The sequence below is a fragment of the Aspergillus clavatus genome, genomic scaffold (genome assembly GCF_000002715.2).
Source record: "Aspergillus clavatus NRRL 1 1099423829792 genomic scaffold, whole genome shotgun sequence".
In the NCBI taxonomy this organism is placed as follows: Eukaryota; Fungi; Ascomycota; class Eurotiomycetes; order Eurotiales; family Aspergillaceae; genus Aspergillus; species Aspergillus clavatus.
The window spans coordinates 351,872-367,877 of record NW_001517107.1 but is presented as its reverse complement, the minus strand read 5'-3'; the positions used below and the strand labels follow the sequence as shown (position 1 = coordinate 367,877).

The 16,006-nt window shown below is 52.7% G+C and overlaps 5 protein-coding genes across 5 annotated transcripts, besides 2 other annotated features; 2 read left to right on the top strand and 3 right to left on the bottom strand.

The window, feature by feature from the left end:
- Positions 1–141: 141 nt before the first annotated feature.
- Positions 142–2,481, bottom strand: ACLA_043780 (HET domain protein; the record flags this gene model as incomplete). Its single annotated transcript, XM_001275083.1, has 1 exon — positions 142–2,481. One exon carries the CDS (start codon positions 2,479–2,481, stop codon positions 142–144), a length of 2,340 nt encoding a protein of 779 aa, XP_001275084.1.
- A 993-nt stretch (positions 2,482–3,474) lies between these two features.
- Positions 3,475–4,986, bottom strand: ACLA_043770 (uncharacterized protein; the record flags this gene model as incomplete). The annotated part of the gene is made up of 1 exon (XM_001275082.1): positions 3,475–4,986. The coding sequence occupies one exon, from the start codon at positions 4,984–4,986 to the stop codon at positions 3,475–3,477; it is 1,512 nt and encodes a 503-aa protein (XP_001275083.1).
- Positions 4,987–6,414: 1,428 nt separating this feature from the next.
- ACLA_043760 (Zn(II)2Cys6 transcription factor) lies at positions 6,415–7,916 on the bottom strand (the record flags this gene model as incomplete). The annotated part of the gene is made up of 2 exons (XM_001275081.1): positions 6,415–7,752; positions 7,860–7,916. The coding sequence occupies 2 exons, from the start codon at positions 7,914–7,916 to the stop codon at positions 6,415–6,417; spliced, it is 1,395 nt and encodes a 464-aa protein (XP_001275082.1).
- Positions 6,449–6,472: a microsatellite.
- Positions 7,917–10,840: 2,924 nt separating the features above from the next.
- Positions 10,841–12,487, top strand: ACLA_043750 (class I SAM-dependent methyltransferase; the record flags this gene model as incomplete). The annotated part of the gene is made up of 9 exons (XM_001275080.1): positions 10,841–10,915; positions 10,973–11,128; positions 11,237–11,281; positions 11,354–11,389; positions 11,483–11,601; positions 11,668–11,693; positions 11,760–11,790; positions 11,845–12,199; positions 12,254–12,487. The coding sequence occupies 9 exons, from the start codon at positions 10,841–10,843 to the stop codon at positions 12,485–12,487; spliced, it is 1,077 nt and encodes a 358-aa protein (XP_001275081.1).
- Positions 12,488–13,681: 1,194 nt separating this feature from the next.
- Positions 13,682–13,711: a microsatellite.
- Positions 13,712–14,575: 864 nt separating this feature from the next.
- och3 (glycosyltransferase family 32 protein) lies at positions 14,576–15,988 on the top strand (the record flags this gene model as incomplete). Its single annotated transcript, XM_001275079.1, has 4 exons — positions 14,576–14,738; positions 14,815–15,197; positions 15,269–15,695; positions 15,777–15,988. 4 exons carry the CDS (start codon positions 14,576–14,578, stop codon positions 15,986–15,988), a joined length of 1,185 nt encoding a protein of 394 aa, XP_001275080.1.
- Between the last annotated feature and the right edge of the window lie 18 nt (positions 15,989–16,006).

Below are 16,006 nucleotides of genomic sequence, written 5' to 3'. Positions count from 1 at the left end.
ATCTGGCCAGCCTTACATTGCGGATTAAGATTTTGGATACCGTTCGCGGTCTCTACAACAGAAGGTATATCCTCACCGAGGCCAACCGACAAGGCAAAATGGCTAAGGGTAGCATCGTGCGGACTTTGGCTCACCAGGCCTTCAACTAATCTCAAACGCGAGAGCAGATGGATGTCCCTTCTGACCCCATGCTCCAACCTCTACCGACTGGCTGTCACGCAGCCACTCTTCTCCTGTCTCCTTGAGCCAGACTATATGGCCTTTCCTCCTATGAAACGACCCGTCTGATCTTTTCTTACCAGCAACCAGCACAGTCTGCATGGATCCCGGCATCGCCTGTACTAAAAAGAAATCAGAACCCACAACGTCTTTCGTAGTCCATGTTTTCTGCCGCGTGGTGCTCGCGAACTGTAACCAGGGCCGGTCGCTCGCCTCAGACTGTTGGATGGCATCCTCAGTCCTCATCTTGGCTATGCGTAGCCAAGCGGATAGGTCGGCAAAGCCGAAAATCTTGCCCTTCACGGACACCCTGCCCCCTTGCCAGGTTAATGGCTGTTGTCTTTCATCAGCGCCTGCAACTCGTAACGGATGCTGTGGTCCTGATCCTGTTAGATCTGGCATCCAGCATCTATCGGCCACAGTCGAGGGGGAATTGCCGGCCAGTAGGTCCGCGCCGACAATGCCCGCCTCGACACAGTCCTGTATAACATCCATCAGAGACCGGCCACGGTCGACCTTCACTCTGTCTCCACCCTCGACAGAGGAAAGGAGGGCGTATACCCTATCCTCTTCGTTCATCGTGTCTCTTCCCTTCGAGGCTTCCCAAGCTTGAACCAGCGTGAGTCGGGGTGGCTCGTATTCGTTGAATCCGCTTTGCAAGGCCCACCTGTCCGTCGATCCCACGACTGTCTGACGCTGCCGGAGGACTCCATCCCAGACAACCGTGTTCGGATTTGCAACCACTGGGTTCCCTATTGACTTACTGGCGACGCACATCAATTTGGGTCTGTTGACAGCTTGGTATTTGAGCAAGCCCGATAAGCTGTCCATCACCGTGCCGTCAAGCATCTGCTCTTGTGTGCAGAACACGCATTGTCTCGCCACCCATGCTTCTTGGAAGGTCCAGACTCTTTTCAGCCACTGGCAGGATGCAATCTCCTTCAATACGTCCCTGGACGCATTGAGAGCCGCATCCACATGGATCAGCTGGTCAGTTGAGACCACATCAAAGCTCGCCAGGCTTGTCACGTCAGGCAGAAGCACCAGAACCTGTGCCGCGTTCTTGTAGTAGTCTCTCATGCGCTTAATTTCCCCGTTCTTCTCCTTCTTGTCCGTCTGGTCAATGCAGTATTGGTCGATCCAGATATACTCGTATCCCAGCTTCGCTGCTCGTGCTGTGGCCCATTCCAGCAACTCCTCTTTAGTGAACTGGCTCCACGTGTACGAAATGATAGCATAGCGTTTCTTCTCCAGCCCCACTGTTCTGATTACTTCTCGTGTCTGAACTTGTACCAGCCTCAAAGGGTTCATTGCGCTTCTGTCGGGTTCGCCTGCTTGAGCAAACTTGATGACCGAGCCATGGACCGGTCGAGCTTCCGTCTCGACTACAACTGCTGCTCTCTTTTTGGACTCCCTTAGATTCTTATGGTTCCGCCACATGTCCTGAAAACCTCCCCAATTCGCTGGTTTGTCGTGTTTCCGTTGCGGCAGCTCTTCGGTGGTCTCGTCCAACCACCAGATTATGTTGTCGGATAGAAGAATTTTTCTGTCTGCATCCTGGGCGTGGCAGGTGTCTGCGATGCGGATTGTATATTTTGCGACAAGATTGGTTAATAGGTCCATCATTGCGGCTGAGCTCTGTGGTGCTCCGTCAATCCAGAGCTGTTCATTGTCTGTATAGCTGATAACGGAAGGATAGGTGCTTTCCTCCTGGTCTTCGTGTTCTTTATCAATCTGGCTGTCTGCCATGGTATCATGGGTGCATACAAGACCATTAATGTCGCAGAAGGGAGCTGCACATGTCTGACTCTTAAGGCCCTCCGCACTCAGACCCATATTCGCAGGTATTCTGGTCTCCATATTGCATATCGCACTCAGTGCAATGAAGAGCTCAGCCAGTTTCTCTTGTTGCGCTGGAACGAGTAACCGCTCGCCAGCTACTACCATACTTGTGGACCACTCGGCGCCATCATGGGCGCGTAAAACAATGTCGAGCGTTTTGTTGCCGAGTTTAAAGCTCGCACCTGCAATTGTTGTGTAGACGCCCCCTTGGGCAGTGTGCTTCACGACTTTCAAGGGAGCAGGAGAATGCAGGTGGTGAGACGTGGACTCGTCCGTTCCATCAGCACAACCAGCATCATCGGACACCACGACCTCAAATTGTGTGCATCTCCCTTCTCCCACGCCAGGTAATACACTCCAGCCTACCATTGTGGGTCTGCTAGAGGTCGTGGCCCCTTTCCGGCTCGTCTCTTGTTTCATGGGGCGCTACGAATCTGTGGCCTGTTAGCTTGTCTGTCCAACGCGGTGTTTGAGGCGGCCAACCGATATTATTGAGTCAATGTTGTGCTATAATACTGCAGCACAAAGTACCCTTCGGCTATGCCCCTTGGCTTCAGTGCTTTGTTGCTGCTTCAAGATCCAAACTTGTAGGCGACAAAGTCCACAAAGATATCTTAAAGATGGTGAAATACTCAATAACAGATATTGTTGCTGGGGCCTGCCATGACTGATAATCAACCTCTGGAGACCAGAAACAAGAAAGACGAGGCTGAGTTGACCATCTTCCTCGCAAGGCTTGCAGGATCAACTGCCAAGAATATCAGGCATCAACAGCGCTTCCTCAGCTTGTTCGCGAGCCAGAATCATCCAACTAATAGTGTTTTATAGTTGAAGTCTGTTTTTAGTGGTGTCGCATACGTCTCGTTTCATGTTCTCTTCATCATCATCACAAAGAAAAGGGAAGAGAAATCCATATACCGCAACCCCGACTCGACTCATTCTACCCCGAGCCCCAGTACCACGATGCCCATTACATCGTTGTATAGACACCACCATCTGGTCCTTGTCATGCCACGCGTCATTATACACCGCGCTTAACGTCAATAGAGATACAGGAGCAAAAAAGAAAAGACATCAAAAACATACAACAGCCGGGATTCACTGGTGGTCACCCACCCAACTACTAACCGGCCGGCGTGTGGCTTAAGTACGGCTGAGCGGACGGGAAGCCCTGTTCTCCACACCCTGTGGTCGTATGTACTTGGGGCTGTAAAAGAAAGATTTGTATAGAGGCTGCTGCTGCCGTTGTGAGAACTATGTTTCTGGCTATCCATAAAATGAGGTTGAAGGTTGGCAGTGACAGAGGAGCAGGTCGTCTATTTGGCCTTTTGGTTCTTTAGCACCATTGAAACACATACGTCTACCAACCAACCCTTCCTGTCGGTAGCATCGTTGCACCCCTTACCCTGCCTCTCAGAGTACCCCAAGCCCCTGCATCATGATGCTATTACATCGTTGTATAAACTCCATCACCTCATCCCTGTCATGCCACGCATCGTTATACGCCGCGCTCGAGGTCAGCTGTCCCTTCCAGGTTCCCAGGAACAATCCAAGGCCGGTTCCTAACTCCTCCCCAGTGACCCAAGGATTCTCCAGCTCGAACGCCCCCTGCGATGGACTAATGACTTTATCCACTACTCCCAAGCTAGATATTGAGACGGAGGGACTGTGGTTCGGCTCTGGGACAGGGGGGGCGCCGTCACCCTGCGGGTAGGGGATGGTATTGTTAGCGAACCAGGCCGGAATCATCTGGATGTGGTCGTAGTCATTCCGGATCTCCAGGTAGAAGTCCTTGACAGTCTTAGCAATCTTCCCGTACTCCTCCCTATTTGGGTTCGGGTCGGCTGGGCTGGCCAGTATGCTCGGGACCTTGGTATCAATGACGAGCGACTTGCAGGACACGGAGTGGTAAACCGCTGCGGCATGGAGACGGGTGTCGTACGGCGGCAAGCAATGCGCACGCTCGTTAATCAAGGAATAATTGATATATCGGACCAGGCGTTCCTGTTCGCGTCGTTCTTGGAGATCACGCACGGCCAGCGCTATCGCGGCATGATATGCATGCGTGACGCTCAGACCTGTGCGTCGGCAGGCGGCTAGGAGCTTTGTCGTCTGGTCAGTCGAGAGAGTCAGGGCGACTCGCTGGTGTTTTCCCGGTAGCTGTTCCCCTTTCTTATACGGCATGGTAGCTATCTCAATGCGGTCCTGTTTCATGAACGCGTTATACGCCATCATTGTCTCGAACCGCTCTCTCTGATCTGCAGGCATGCTTGGCCGGAGACCAGCTGCAACACGAAACGGGGGGCTCAGGTTGGCGAACTCTGGCCCGAATTGGGGGAGGACGTATTCCGGTCCTTGCTTGTATGCGCTCGCGGCGTGTGTAAATAGGTTGTCGAAAAGCATCAGCGCTCCGACTCCGTCGATGATGTCGTGGGGTGATCGCAGAACAAGGTCTCCCTCGATGCGTCCGTCTGCTGCCGGACCCCAGATCAGAAAGAGAGTCGGCAGCTTTGGTACTGGCGGATCGGAATTACACCATTCCAGTCCGGAGGTAGTATTAGGAACGATCTGAAAGGTGGATTGCAGCCACGCATTCACACGAGGACCCGATAGCGTCTCATATATCTTCTTGCACCGCTGTTGCCCGGGATTCCATTCCACCCGTGACCCGATGGTGGGATGGTCGTACCGTAAATGAATCCATGCTTTGCGTAGCGCATCTTCAACCCTGCCTGCTGTATCCTGTGCAGAAACACCGTCCTTGGTCTCGACCGAAAACGAGATGAAGCCGGTGATGGCGAAGTAGGTTCGTCCGGAGCCTTCATACGCCTTTGCCAGAGAGGTGTAGAACTGTTCCACCTCATCGATGTCCCTTTCCCAGCGCCCAGGACTGACTTCCTCCCACCGGTAGTCTGAGCTGGACATGTTGTATGATGATGAATGTAGATGTTGACAGTTTGATCGTCAGATACTGCCCAGGCAATGCGGTCGAGTTCTATCCGAATATATGTCTCGGCGCATCCATCTATATTCGATGCTGTTGCCATCCGGACCGAAATCCCGCATCATCAATGGCATAGTCCAAGCTGAAGATCACGGGGAGGAAATACGAACGAGCTTCATGCTTGTCAGAGAATCACCACATCAGCGGGAAAACCTCGGCGATGGACATACTTTCCCGATTTGGCAACATACTCAGCAGCGAACATCCGCTTTGTCTCGACTCCGAGAATTCCGCGTCGTTTTAAGTAGAGCTTATGATTGCTGTTGAACCTGAGTTTGGTGTATTCCGTGTCTCATTGAACCACGGCTACGAAGATTCCTATCTCAGTTTTGTATGGATATATAATCGCATTGTCAGACAGAGACCGAGGCCCAGGTATCATGTGAGCGATGAGCTTTTCTTAGTATCGTCTCTAGGACGTCAGAAATCTATATCAGAAGACTTCGTGCAGAGAACAAGCCAGGACCTCGGATAATGTCTTGTAAATACATCCAGCATATCGCCATCAAGGCCCCTGGACAACAGCCATTCTATCCATAAACAAGCTCGCCATTAACAGATCGAACTTGCTCTCATCTACCCTGGGGTTGCCCGTCAGCTCGCAGTATTGACACAGAAACAGCCCTGCGGGCAGTGAAGATGTCCCATGCATTAAAGCCGGGCGACAATCTCATATTCAGTCCTCGTAGAGCCGAGTTTCCCTGTGGCTTTGAAGAGATACTCGTCCGGTGTCACACCAGACGGTTCATCCAATCGCACACAGCTTTCCCTCATCATGTGGAGGTATCTGCAAACACTCACTGTCCCATCTCAAGTGTTTCCTTATCCACCACAGGAGATGATAGGTGGTGATTTTGCATTCTTCCCCCCTCCCCCTAGTAGATCGATCCTGCTTCGTTGGCGTCGGCTGAGGCAGCTTTAGCGACAAAGTTGTAGGCTATGTGGGAAGGGGGATTGTAGATCAGTTATTCATGTTCCGGCCGTGTGACAGAGCTGCGTACGTGCCAAAACCGCTCATTGGAGAGACATGTGTTCTCATGACCCAGCAATCGGGGTCTTATCTTGTATAGTCGACGCAGTGTCCAACTTTCTAATTCGAATTGGTGTTTTCGGGTCATCTTGTTCCCATAAAGACAATTCCAACCATCAAGAACCTCACTCGGCATTCTGGCTCCTTGATGCTAGGGGAGCAGCATTGGTCGATTGCCAATGGGTAGTGGCTCTCATCGTTGATATGAGAAGTGAAAGTTCGGCTGGGTTGTCAATGTGTTACCAGTGTAGCTTGGTGAATCTGACGCCGTTGGCTAGATAAGAGGGGTATGATCAGTTCATTAAGCATACTTTGGCAGTCAGGTCCGCATCATGCCCATTGACAACGCGAGCTGGTCCAACTGGTCCAACTGGTCCTGGGAATCACCCTCATGGCCTTCAGGAATTGGCCGCTGAATTTGTATTCCGATCAAGGGCTCCGCCTCTATCGATAACTTCCAGGGGCAATCTATCGAGTTTGATGACGAATCCAGCGCTGTCCTGCCCCTCGCCGCTTCCAGGACGATGAGTAGCTGATTGAGCATGGCAATCGCCGATCGTATGCCCTGATAAGACAACTGCGCGACCTTGCTCACAACCTCAGCCGGAATAAGACCCATCAGATCATCTCGTTGCTCGATCATACCCTTCTGCTCCCCGAGCAGCGGCCCCATCTGGCCCTCAAGATCGCAGAGCCGGTCGCGGCTCCGCGTGATCTGCGCAACCAGCGACTCCTGCAGAATCTCTGACGCATCCCGCGCCGCAACCAAGTCGCGCGTCTGAACAAACAGCCCTGGACACAGGACGATTTCGTTGAACGCGAACTCGATGGTCTCGCCGAGCCGCGAGCTCTTCCCGTCGCGGCGCTCCGCCGCCACGAACTCGTGCATCACGGAGCGCCATCCGTGCTCGGCGAGGAAGCACGGCTCCTGGCAGACGAAGGCGTCGGCCACTAGGAACGCGCGGTACGCGACCAGCAGCGTGCGTCCAAATCCGTCGCGGTGGGCGTCTGGTCCGCGCAGGTGGAATAGCTTTGCGATGCCGCGCGAGTGCACGAGCCACGATTTGTCGCCGAGGCCATGGAGCATCTCGTAGATGCCCAGGTGGATGGCCGCCATGAGGGTCCAGTTCGATGTGGCGCGGCGGGGGTCCCGCAGCGACTGGATCAAATGGCGCAGCCCGCGACCGTACATGTGTCGGCTACTCAGGATGACGTCCTGGTTCTGCTGCGACTGGCCCAGATGCCATGTGCTCAGGCTGCGGATACTCCAGATCAGCGCGTGCGACGACGTGTCGAGATGATGCCGGACGAAATCCAGCCAGTTGAGCTGGACGCGGTTTCTCCACGCGCAGAACAGGCCGGGGAAGCAAGCCATTATGAAGGAATGGAAAACCTCCTTCATCTGGAGGTCGGCCGCCGCGCTCGCCAGACTGGGCGCCAGGAGATTATCCATGCCCGCTCGCGCGGTAATGACTCGCGTAGCCAATGCAACCGCTCGAATATCCTGGTCTTTTGCTCTCGGTAAACCGGTTTCCTTCCGTTTGCGACCGCTAATGGAAGCAGGGGTCTGATGGTAGAATCTCAACCGCCGCTGGTAGCCCGCACACTCGATGTTCCGATCGCGACAGCGACGACATGCCGGCCGCTCTTGGTCGCACTGTAGCTTGCTCGAATTAGAAAGTCATGACGTTGCGACTCGGCCACTATTAGATATTTGCGAGTTGCGACCACATGGATATGCAACTAAAAGCAGGGGGAACCCACCTTGACCCGCCGCTTGATGCATGTGCCACAGCCTTCGCTGCGCGGCACACCAACCATCTGGGTGTAACGGCTAGAGAGGTTTTATATATCTCTATGCAGAATAAGGGGGAACTTTGTGGTGAGGTCTCAACGTTGCGAATTCCTCATTGCGTGATTGGCGAGGTGGCCAAAAAGGAGAGACGAGGAGAATACGAGGTCGCTAAGCCGCGCCTTTTTCCCGTGTGAGACTCGTCGCAGGAGAGTTGAGACTGAGGCGGTCTAGAAAGTAAGCATCCGTACCCAGCGGAAGTAAAGTAATCATGAATAATCTTCATTGCGATCAGATTCGGACTAGCGATAGATGTGCAGCTGGTGCTGTTTGTCGATTCGGGCGCTGGGGTGATGTATCTCGCTTTACTCTATCCTCTATCCTCCTGGCAGCTGCGTCGGAATATAGATTGAGGATCTTGAGGGGTCTGATGTAAATTGGCACTCCTCATGCCGGGGGAATGCATGACATGTGCTATATATTGGACTTGACTGGTCCTGTTTACTGTGCTCTCTCGCTCTCTACAATCAACTGTTCGTAGACGACGACTCTAGAATCCATCACCTCAGTGTCCAGCGAGACAAAAGTACACAAGCTGACACTGTCAGTCCACATTACGATTCATGGCCATCTGCACATATCCAGAGAGGCACATATGATGTGCCAATCAGACCCATGCAGCACTCCACAAACGGGTAACACGGGAATATCCGTACCTTTGAAGCCAGTGTCTCAACGAGTCTTTTGTGTGCTTGTGAAACCGGGAAGCTACCACTATCAAACACTCCTGGGTCAATGATTGTAGTTGTAGTCCTCGACCTGCATCGACTTCTGCAGGGTGACTGTTATGAAAGCATATGAGACGACGGTGTAGTCGGATGCAGACATTGAGTGTTTGACATCCTCGACCAGTGGCCGTGCTGATAATTTGAAGATACGATCCGCCAAAAGAACGTTATCTAGTATCTACCCATCGATGCGGAAGGAAATCCCGCCGTCATCCGTTGAGGCTGCGAGGACTCCATCGACGCTGTTTGTGTCTTATGATATGCCGACAGTGAGGGCTCAGGACTCGCTGCTCCGTTCCAGACAGCTGACGTGGCAGCGGACGGGCCGATCGGAATGACAGGCGGAATAGGTGGGGATAGCATGTGCCACATGCTATAGGATGGAGGCTTTTAGACATGGTGACCATGCGATCCGAGGGTATTAATTGCCAGAGAGGGAGGACAAGGAACAGAGTCTCGGTGTAGAGTCCTGGTCTGATTGATCACAGACAGGAATCCCGGACCGTTGAAAGAGATGCAAGTCGCGACATGCATCGGTATTATTCATTTAGTATTATTATCAGAGTCCGGGCAGGAAGCCAACAGAGATGGCTTACTGTAGTAAGTTCTCGTTGTCGAGTGATACACCGACGGATCTGATAGATATTTCATTAATAATACAGGATTAGCATTTTTAACATTGGAAGGATCACAGTGGTGACCACGTGGCATGGGTATTGCCAGTTCCGATTCCAGACGAGACGGCTGGATAATAAGGGTCTTGGCACGTATTTCAGTATTTTTCTGCGTTTGTACCCGTCTGTGATACCGTCGTCCATTGTGATCCTCAACACCTCAATAGGTAACAACCATTCTGTTGGACTGCGCTGGATGGGGGAGCTTTGAACAAGGTAATATCTCGAAGCGTCTTAGCCATTTTGGCCGTGAAATTGACTTCACTAACACCGTGATGATACCCATGAAGATGCCCTGGACTGGAAAGAATAGTACGTCGGTGACACAACTCAAAACCCACTGCCGCACAGTCCTACTCTGTACGGAGTACAATCACAATGCACAACTCTCCACTTTTGCCATCCGCTCTGGCCAGTGAGAACGCATGACGATTCTTCAGGGCAGATAGAGCAGACAGGCGCCCTGCTGAGTGGCTGAACAAGGAACCATGGGGGGACTGCCTTTCCCTTTTTCAGACTGATCTCCGACAGCACCCCCCCCGGCCCCGAGGCAGATTTGAACCGCTTGTGGGACAGTGGAAGAGTCTAGCGGAGTCTAACAGGCCACTAATGCTGTCAGTCTCTCAAAGCAGGACAGGATGACTCTCGATCGATGCAACGGCCAGGGATGGTGGCCTGGTATCCTGGTCTGCTCTGCTCTGTTGGGAAGTCGGTCGGGGACCCGGGGACCCCTGTCATTGCAGTGAGAATAAGAGAGTATCTTTATATCAGGGGGGAAAAGCTGGAAATCGAGCCTTTACTTGCTCATAATAACACCAATTCGAATGGGGTGATGTTGTTGATAAGAGATGGGAGTGTACGGAGTATGATCCTATGTATTGAATTAGTGCTGAATCTTAAGGAAACGGCGGCGACAAGAGATTGCTAGGGCAGGAATAGACTCAGGATCAGAAACCTGCCGAAATGTTGATTGATGCCACTGGACTCAGGAGGCAGCACGACTTAGTCGACGCATTGCAAACCAGACGAGTCACATTATTATTAGTATTATTCTTGCGGTGTTTCGGCTGTCGAGACGGTCTACGGAGTACATACAGAGAAGGTGAAAGTTCCGAATATAATAATAATGATAATACTATTATAAGAATGGAATACTGTGTACGCAGGGCTGCAGGAGACTAAAAGTCTATAACCATGTTATTCCATTATGACTTATGAGATACCATTAACCAGTTACCATTTAGTTCCATATATGATATATATCCCATAAATCATAAATCAGAATCCTCCTCGACTGACTCCGTACTTTTCCATTGATCATCCATCTGTGGTACACGGTCCGCGGGCTAACTTTCTGGTCTGCCCCATCTCGACCGAGGAATCGTATTTTGGTTTGGATTTAGTTATTTGATTGTCTCTTTCATTCTTTGTTCTCTCCTTCGCACGTCCAACAGACTTGCCCTGCTTCCCAACTCCCCCAAGACCCTCACAATGGCCAGTCCGGTACCTCAGCAAGAAGAGCTCCAGCAGCAACCGCGACAGAGTCCAAGTGTCATCGAGCCTGATGTTCGTCATTCTCCTAATTGGTTCATGAAATCCTGATTGACTGACATTCTGCGATAGGACTTTACCGATGCCGACTCCGCTTACACCGGCTCGTCAGTCTCCTTGTTGTCGCAGTCTCTTGTCCAGCTGGGCTCCTCACTAACACACCCAGCGCAACAGCCTGGGAGATGCCAGCTACACCACCAGTATCACCTCGAGTGCGATGAATTACACGTAAGGATGGATTTTCACCTATGTCATGTGTCGATCGCTAATTTCCGAGAAGCTACGAGGTATAGCAGCCGCCGCCGCAGCGCAGAACCTCTACTAAACTCCACCTAGAACGGTCGCAGATACCATTCATACCACGAAGGCGAATACGTGCTGGTAAGCAATCTTCCCGCCGGCCTCTGAGTCGCTTGTATTGTTTTCGTCGACCGCAGGACACTGACCAATTAGCCGAATGATGAGCAAGAACAAGACCGCCTGGACCTGGTTAGTGCCGAATGCTTGCGTCTCTTTTGACAAGGGTACGGAGAAACTAATCAATGATCACGTTTTTTCCCCCCCCCTTCCGCCGTTCATTAGAGCCACCACATCTATCGCATCCTACTGAAAGGCGAACTCCACGCTGCGCCGATCAAAACCCCCAGACGTGTACTGGATATCGGAACTGGGACCGGAATCTGGGCCATCGATTTTGCAGAGTGAGATCATCCTTGCGGTTGTTTGTACGGTTTGGGGGAACACTTCGGCTAATGCGACACGCGTAGCGAGCATCCCGAGTCGGAGGTGATCGGTATGTGCTTCTCTCCATTTGTGTTGCATCTTAACTGTGACGCGGCTAACTCTCTCCCGTCACTAGGGAACGACCTGAGCCCCATCCAGCCCTCCTGGTACGCCTCCACCTAAGACCCCCCTCCGATCGGACAGCGCATTGACTGGCCCAGGATCCCCCCGAACTGCCGATTCGAGATCGACGACTTCGAGTTACCATGGTCCTACAGCCAACCCTTTGACTACATCCACGGCCGTGAGCTGGAAGGCGCCATCCGCGACCATGACACCCTCTTCCGCCAGGCATTCGAGAACCTGAGACCCGGCGGGTGGCTGGAGATGTCATCGATGGAGGTCAACTCATATTCCGACGACGGCACGCACCTCAAGGCCAAGAGTCTCATCGAAGGGATCAAGAATATGCATCTGGCGTCCAAGAAGCACGGCAAGGATATGACAACCATGTCGACGTGGAAGGACAAGATGGAGAAGGCGGGTTTCGTGAATGTCCGCGAGGACATCTACAAGGTACTATCCTCGAGAGTCGCAGTCCAAGTACACGAGCTGATCCCCCGTTCATAGCTCCCCCAGAGTCCCTGGGCCAAGGACCCCAAACTCAAGGAACTCGGCCGCTACCACCAGATCAACATGTTCGAGGCCGTCGGCCCTTACTCCTTCGCCCTCTTCACCCGCTACCTTGGCTGGAGTCGCGCCGAGATCGAGGTCCTGGTCGCAGGAATGCGCCAGGAGCTACGTGACTACCAGAACTTCCATCTCTACACCAAGGTACACGTCATATACGGCCAACGACCGTAGACCGATTAGTGCGGATTGGAAGTGGCGTGGCTGTTTGATATCACGACTTTTTCTCTTTGCATTTCTATTTATTCCGGATATTCCGCATTTCTGTGCTCTTTTAGCATGCTAATCCGATTCCCATTTCTGTTGTTCATAGCACACACAGCTTAGTCTGGATAATATTACAGTACCTGCATTCGGGCTTTTTACTATACTAAAGCAGAAGTCAACGACTATTGCTATCCACAATCGCGAAATCCGATGCAGAGATTCGTCCTCCCCCTTCATCGTCCTTGGGGGATCACCTCGAAGCCCACTTGGCCCAATGTCCAGACTTGGACGATATCCGTCAAGAAACAAGCCTTATCAGCACCGGCGTGAACTTTCAAGGAACAATTAAGAAGCGATTCACCCGGCTTTATCAGTCTCTTCAGGACGAACAACAACGGGCCGAGCTGGCCAATCTATATTGCGATATGCGGGTCCTCATCGAAAAAGGTCGAATGTTTCCTAGCGGGCAGGCTTCAATTCCTGCACAGCAAGGAGCACGAGCTACCAAATTGTATCGGACGACGACAAAGGGGTCCAAGTGGACGACCGCGGCATTCAACGCGATTTCGCAATACGATAGCAAGCTCGCGGGTGATGCTGCGCGGGTCTAGATCGGGAAGGCTGAGGCATATTTCGACCAAGAGAGCTTTTTCGGGCATGAAATCGGCCCCGAAAGGGAACAGGTCGAGCTGTTGAGACGGAAACTCGCTGGAGCGGCCCAATTCCGCTGGACACTAAAAAAAGCATCTGAAACAGTGACGACAGTTGAGGAATTCAAATCCTGGGTGTTGGAAGACTTTGCAGATGATTTGGCAGCTCATTGGAGGATGGGGTTTGAACCCATACAGCAAGGACAACGGTTCATTAAAGCTTATGCCTATGACTTCGAGATGGTGGCCTCACGGGTACGCCTCTTTTCGAGGAGTTGCTGATCATGTATTTTATCAAAGGTCTCAGACCTGAGTTTCAACATGGGGCAAACTCGCTGCGTAGATGTCGAAGTCAAGAGAAGTGGGATATCTCGCATTCGTTGTTTGGGAGGTTATATGGGAGGAAGAGGCATTGAAACGGGAGAAGTGGACAACCCGGCCCAGAAAGAAGAAAATTGAGCTTGCGGGTGTATCTCTGGAGTTGATTTCCGTCACTCTTTAGATTTGGCAAGTATGATGTCGGGCAGTATGATGTCGGGCAAGGCTAGTATGACGGTAGCCATCATGTCGATGAGAATCAGAAATAACCGCTGACAAGTGCAACTAAGAACGTTCGCATTGCATCATGGGCAAGGACTGAAAGGACCAAACCACCCCACTGCCTGGACTAATCCGTCCCAATGAGTAGTATTGGCCCGTAATCTTGATGAAAAAGGATCAGATGATGTTATATTGACGATTCACCTTTAATTCTGATGCTAATCTGATGAAATTAAACTTGAACGACAAGAAACGGAATAGCTTGATGATGAAAGGAAAGGGGAAGAATAGGGTGGGTGGGTGCAAAGCTATAGAAATTGGGTGGTAATCATGTGACCACTCCTTCCTCCCCTTGACGGTACGTACCATCCCTTAGTGATAGCCCACTTCCACTGTATTCGGTACTCCTCAAAATACCCCATGTAGACTACTATCTACTTTATCTGGCGATAACGTTTGGCTTGTCGCAGAACTGTCTCACTCTCACTCTCCCTCCTCACTTTCTGCATCCCATTCTCAACTCCGGAGATCGGCGTTGCTGCCTGAGGATAAACTTTTCGGCCCCGAACCAGGCACACCGCGCTATTCCATTTCTGGACTAGTGCCCCACGATTCTGTAGCCCTAAATGATTGGCTCTGGGGCCGATTGCTGCGCCAGGTTCCCCTTGCACGATACGCTTCAGATTCGGGGGCTGCACGAGATTTCATAATTATGTTTGCCTGACTTCTGATTTTGCCCTGTGGAGACTGTGTAAGACAGGTATAAATCTATTCTGTATATCAACGACCATATCGGCGCTCCAGAGGCTGCCAATTGATATCCAGCGGGGCCCTGTGCGGCATGTTACAGACACCGGCTTTCGCCATGCCGCCACGCTGGCGCTTCAAGAGACAGGTCATTGTCTCGGGGGTTGTGTTGTTAGCTGTGATATGGCTACTGCTCGTCCTGCAGGAGCAGCCCCCAGTCATCGAGGATCAAGAATTCTTGCTGGCGAAATATGTCCATTCGCAGGAAGGAAAAGGAGGCGGTAGGCACAGAAGACACCGCCCCAACAGTTCTTTACCGTCTACGCGCGGAGACCCATAATGCTAACCAACATCTAGCATGGTATATACCCAATTCATGGCTTGAGGACACCACCTCGCCACCCCAAACAATCGTCGAGGCAGCCAAACTCGCCTCGCGGCGAGCCCAGGCGCTCCCCCAGCGACAGCTCCCCTACTCCGCCATCCCGCTCATCGTCCACCAAACGTGGAAAAACACGCAGCCAGAGACATGGTCGCCGGCCGTCCGCCACAGCACGGAGCAGTGGCTCCGCGCCGTGGAAACAGACGGCATGGCGTACTTCCTCTGGGACGACGAGGGGATCAAGCAGTTCATGCTCACCTTCGAACCCGCCCTGCAAACGCAGTTCTACGCTCTATCTAGCAACGTCGAGCGCACGGATGTCTTCCGCATCCTTGTGTCTAAATGGATCGGCGGCGTCGTGAGTCCACTCCACTCCACTCCATTACCCCCCCCCCCCCCCTCCCCAGTATACTATACTAACGACACCAGTATGGGGACATGGACACCGAGCCGCTGCGCAACCCAGCGCACTGGATCGACGCAACAGACATTCAGCCGTGGCAAGATCCCCGGACCAACGCGACCTACAACTCCACCGCGTCTGTGCGCGCGATCATCGGCCTAGAGGCAGACTGCCCGCCGGACGGCGACAGCTACTGGCGCATGGGCTACACCTACCCCGTGCAGCTGACGCAGTGGTCGTTCGCGTGGGCGCCGGGCCACCCGATCCTGCAGCGGTTCGTGGAGACGTGGTCGGCGCGGATGAGGCGGATGTCGAGCGGCGCGGGCATGCGCGACTGGGACCCGCTGATGCTGACGGGGCCGGCGGCGTTCACGGAGGCCGTACAGGGCGTGTTGAACGAGACTGCTGGGCTGCGGTGGAATGCGCTGACGGGGCTGGAGGACGGGGGGCGGAGTAAGCTTGTGCGGGATGTGTTGGTGCTCCCGATTACTGGGTTCAGGTATTTTTGGTTTCCCCCCTTCCCTTGCGGGGGAGGTTGTCTCGTGCTCGTTGCTGATGAAGCGGATAGTCCCGGGCGAGGGAAGTACGGTAACATGGGGTCGAAACCTCTCACGGATCCGTCGGCGCGGTTACTGCACCGGGCGCAGGGCTCGTGGAGGAAGTTTGATTTGGTGGTGGAGTATGGCAAGTTCTGTCGGACGGTGTTTGGGCGGTGCAGGGGATGGACGAAGGTGCCTCATTCTTGATTTGGGTTTTATTGGGTG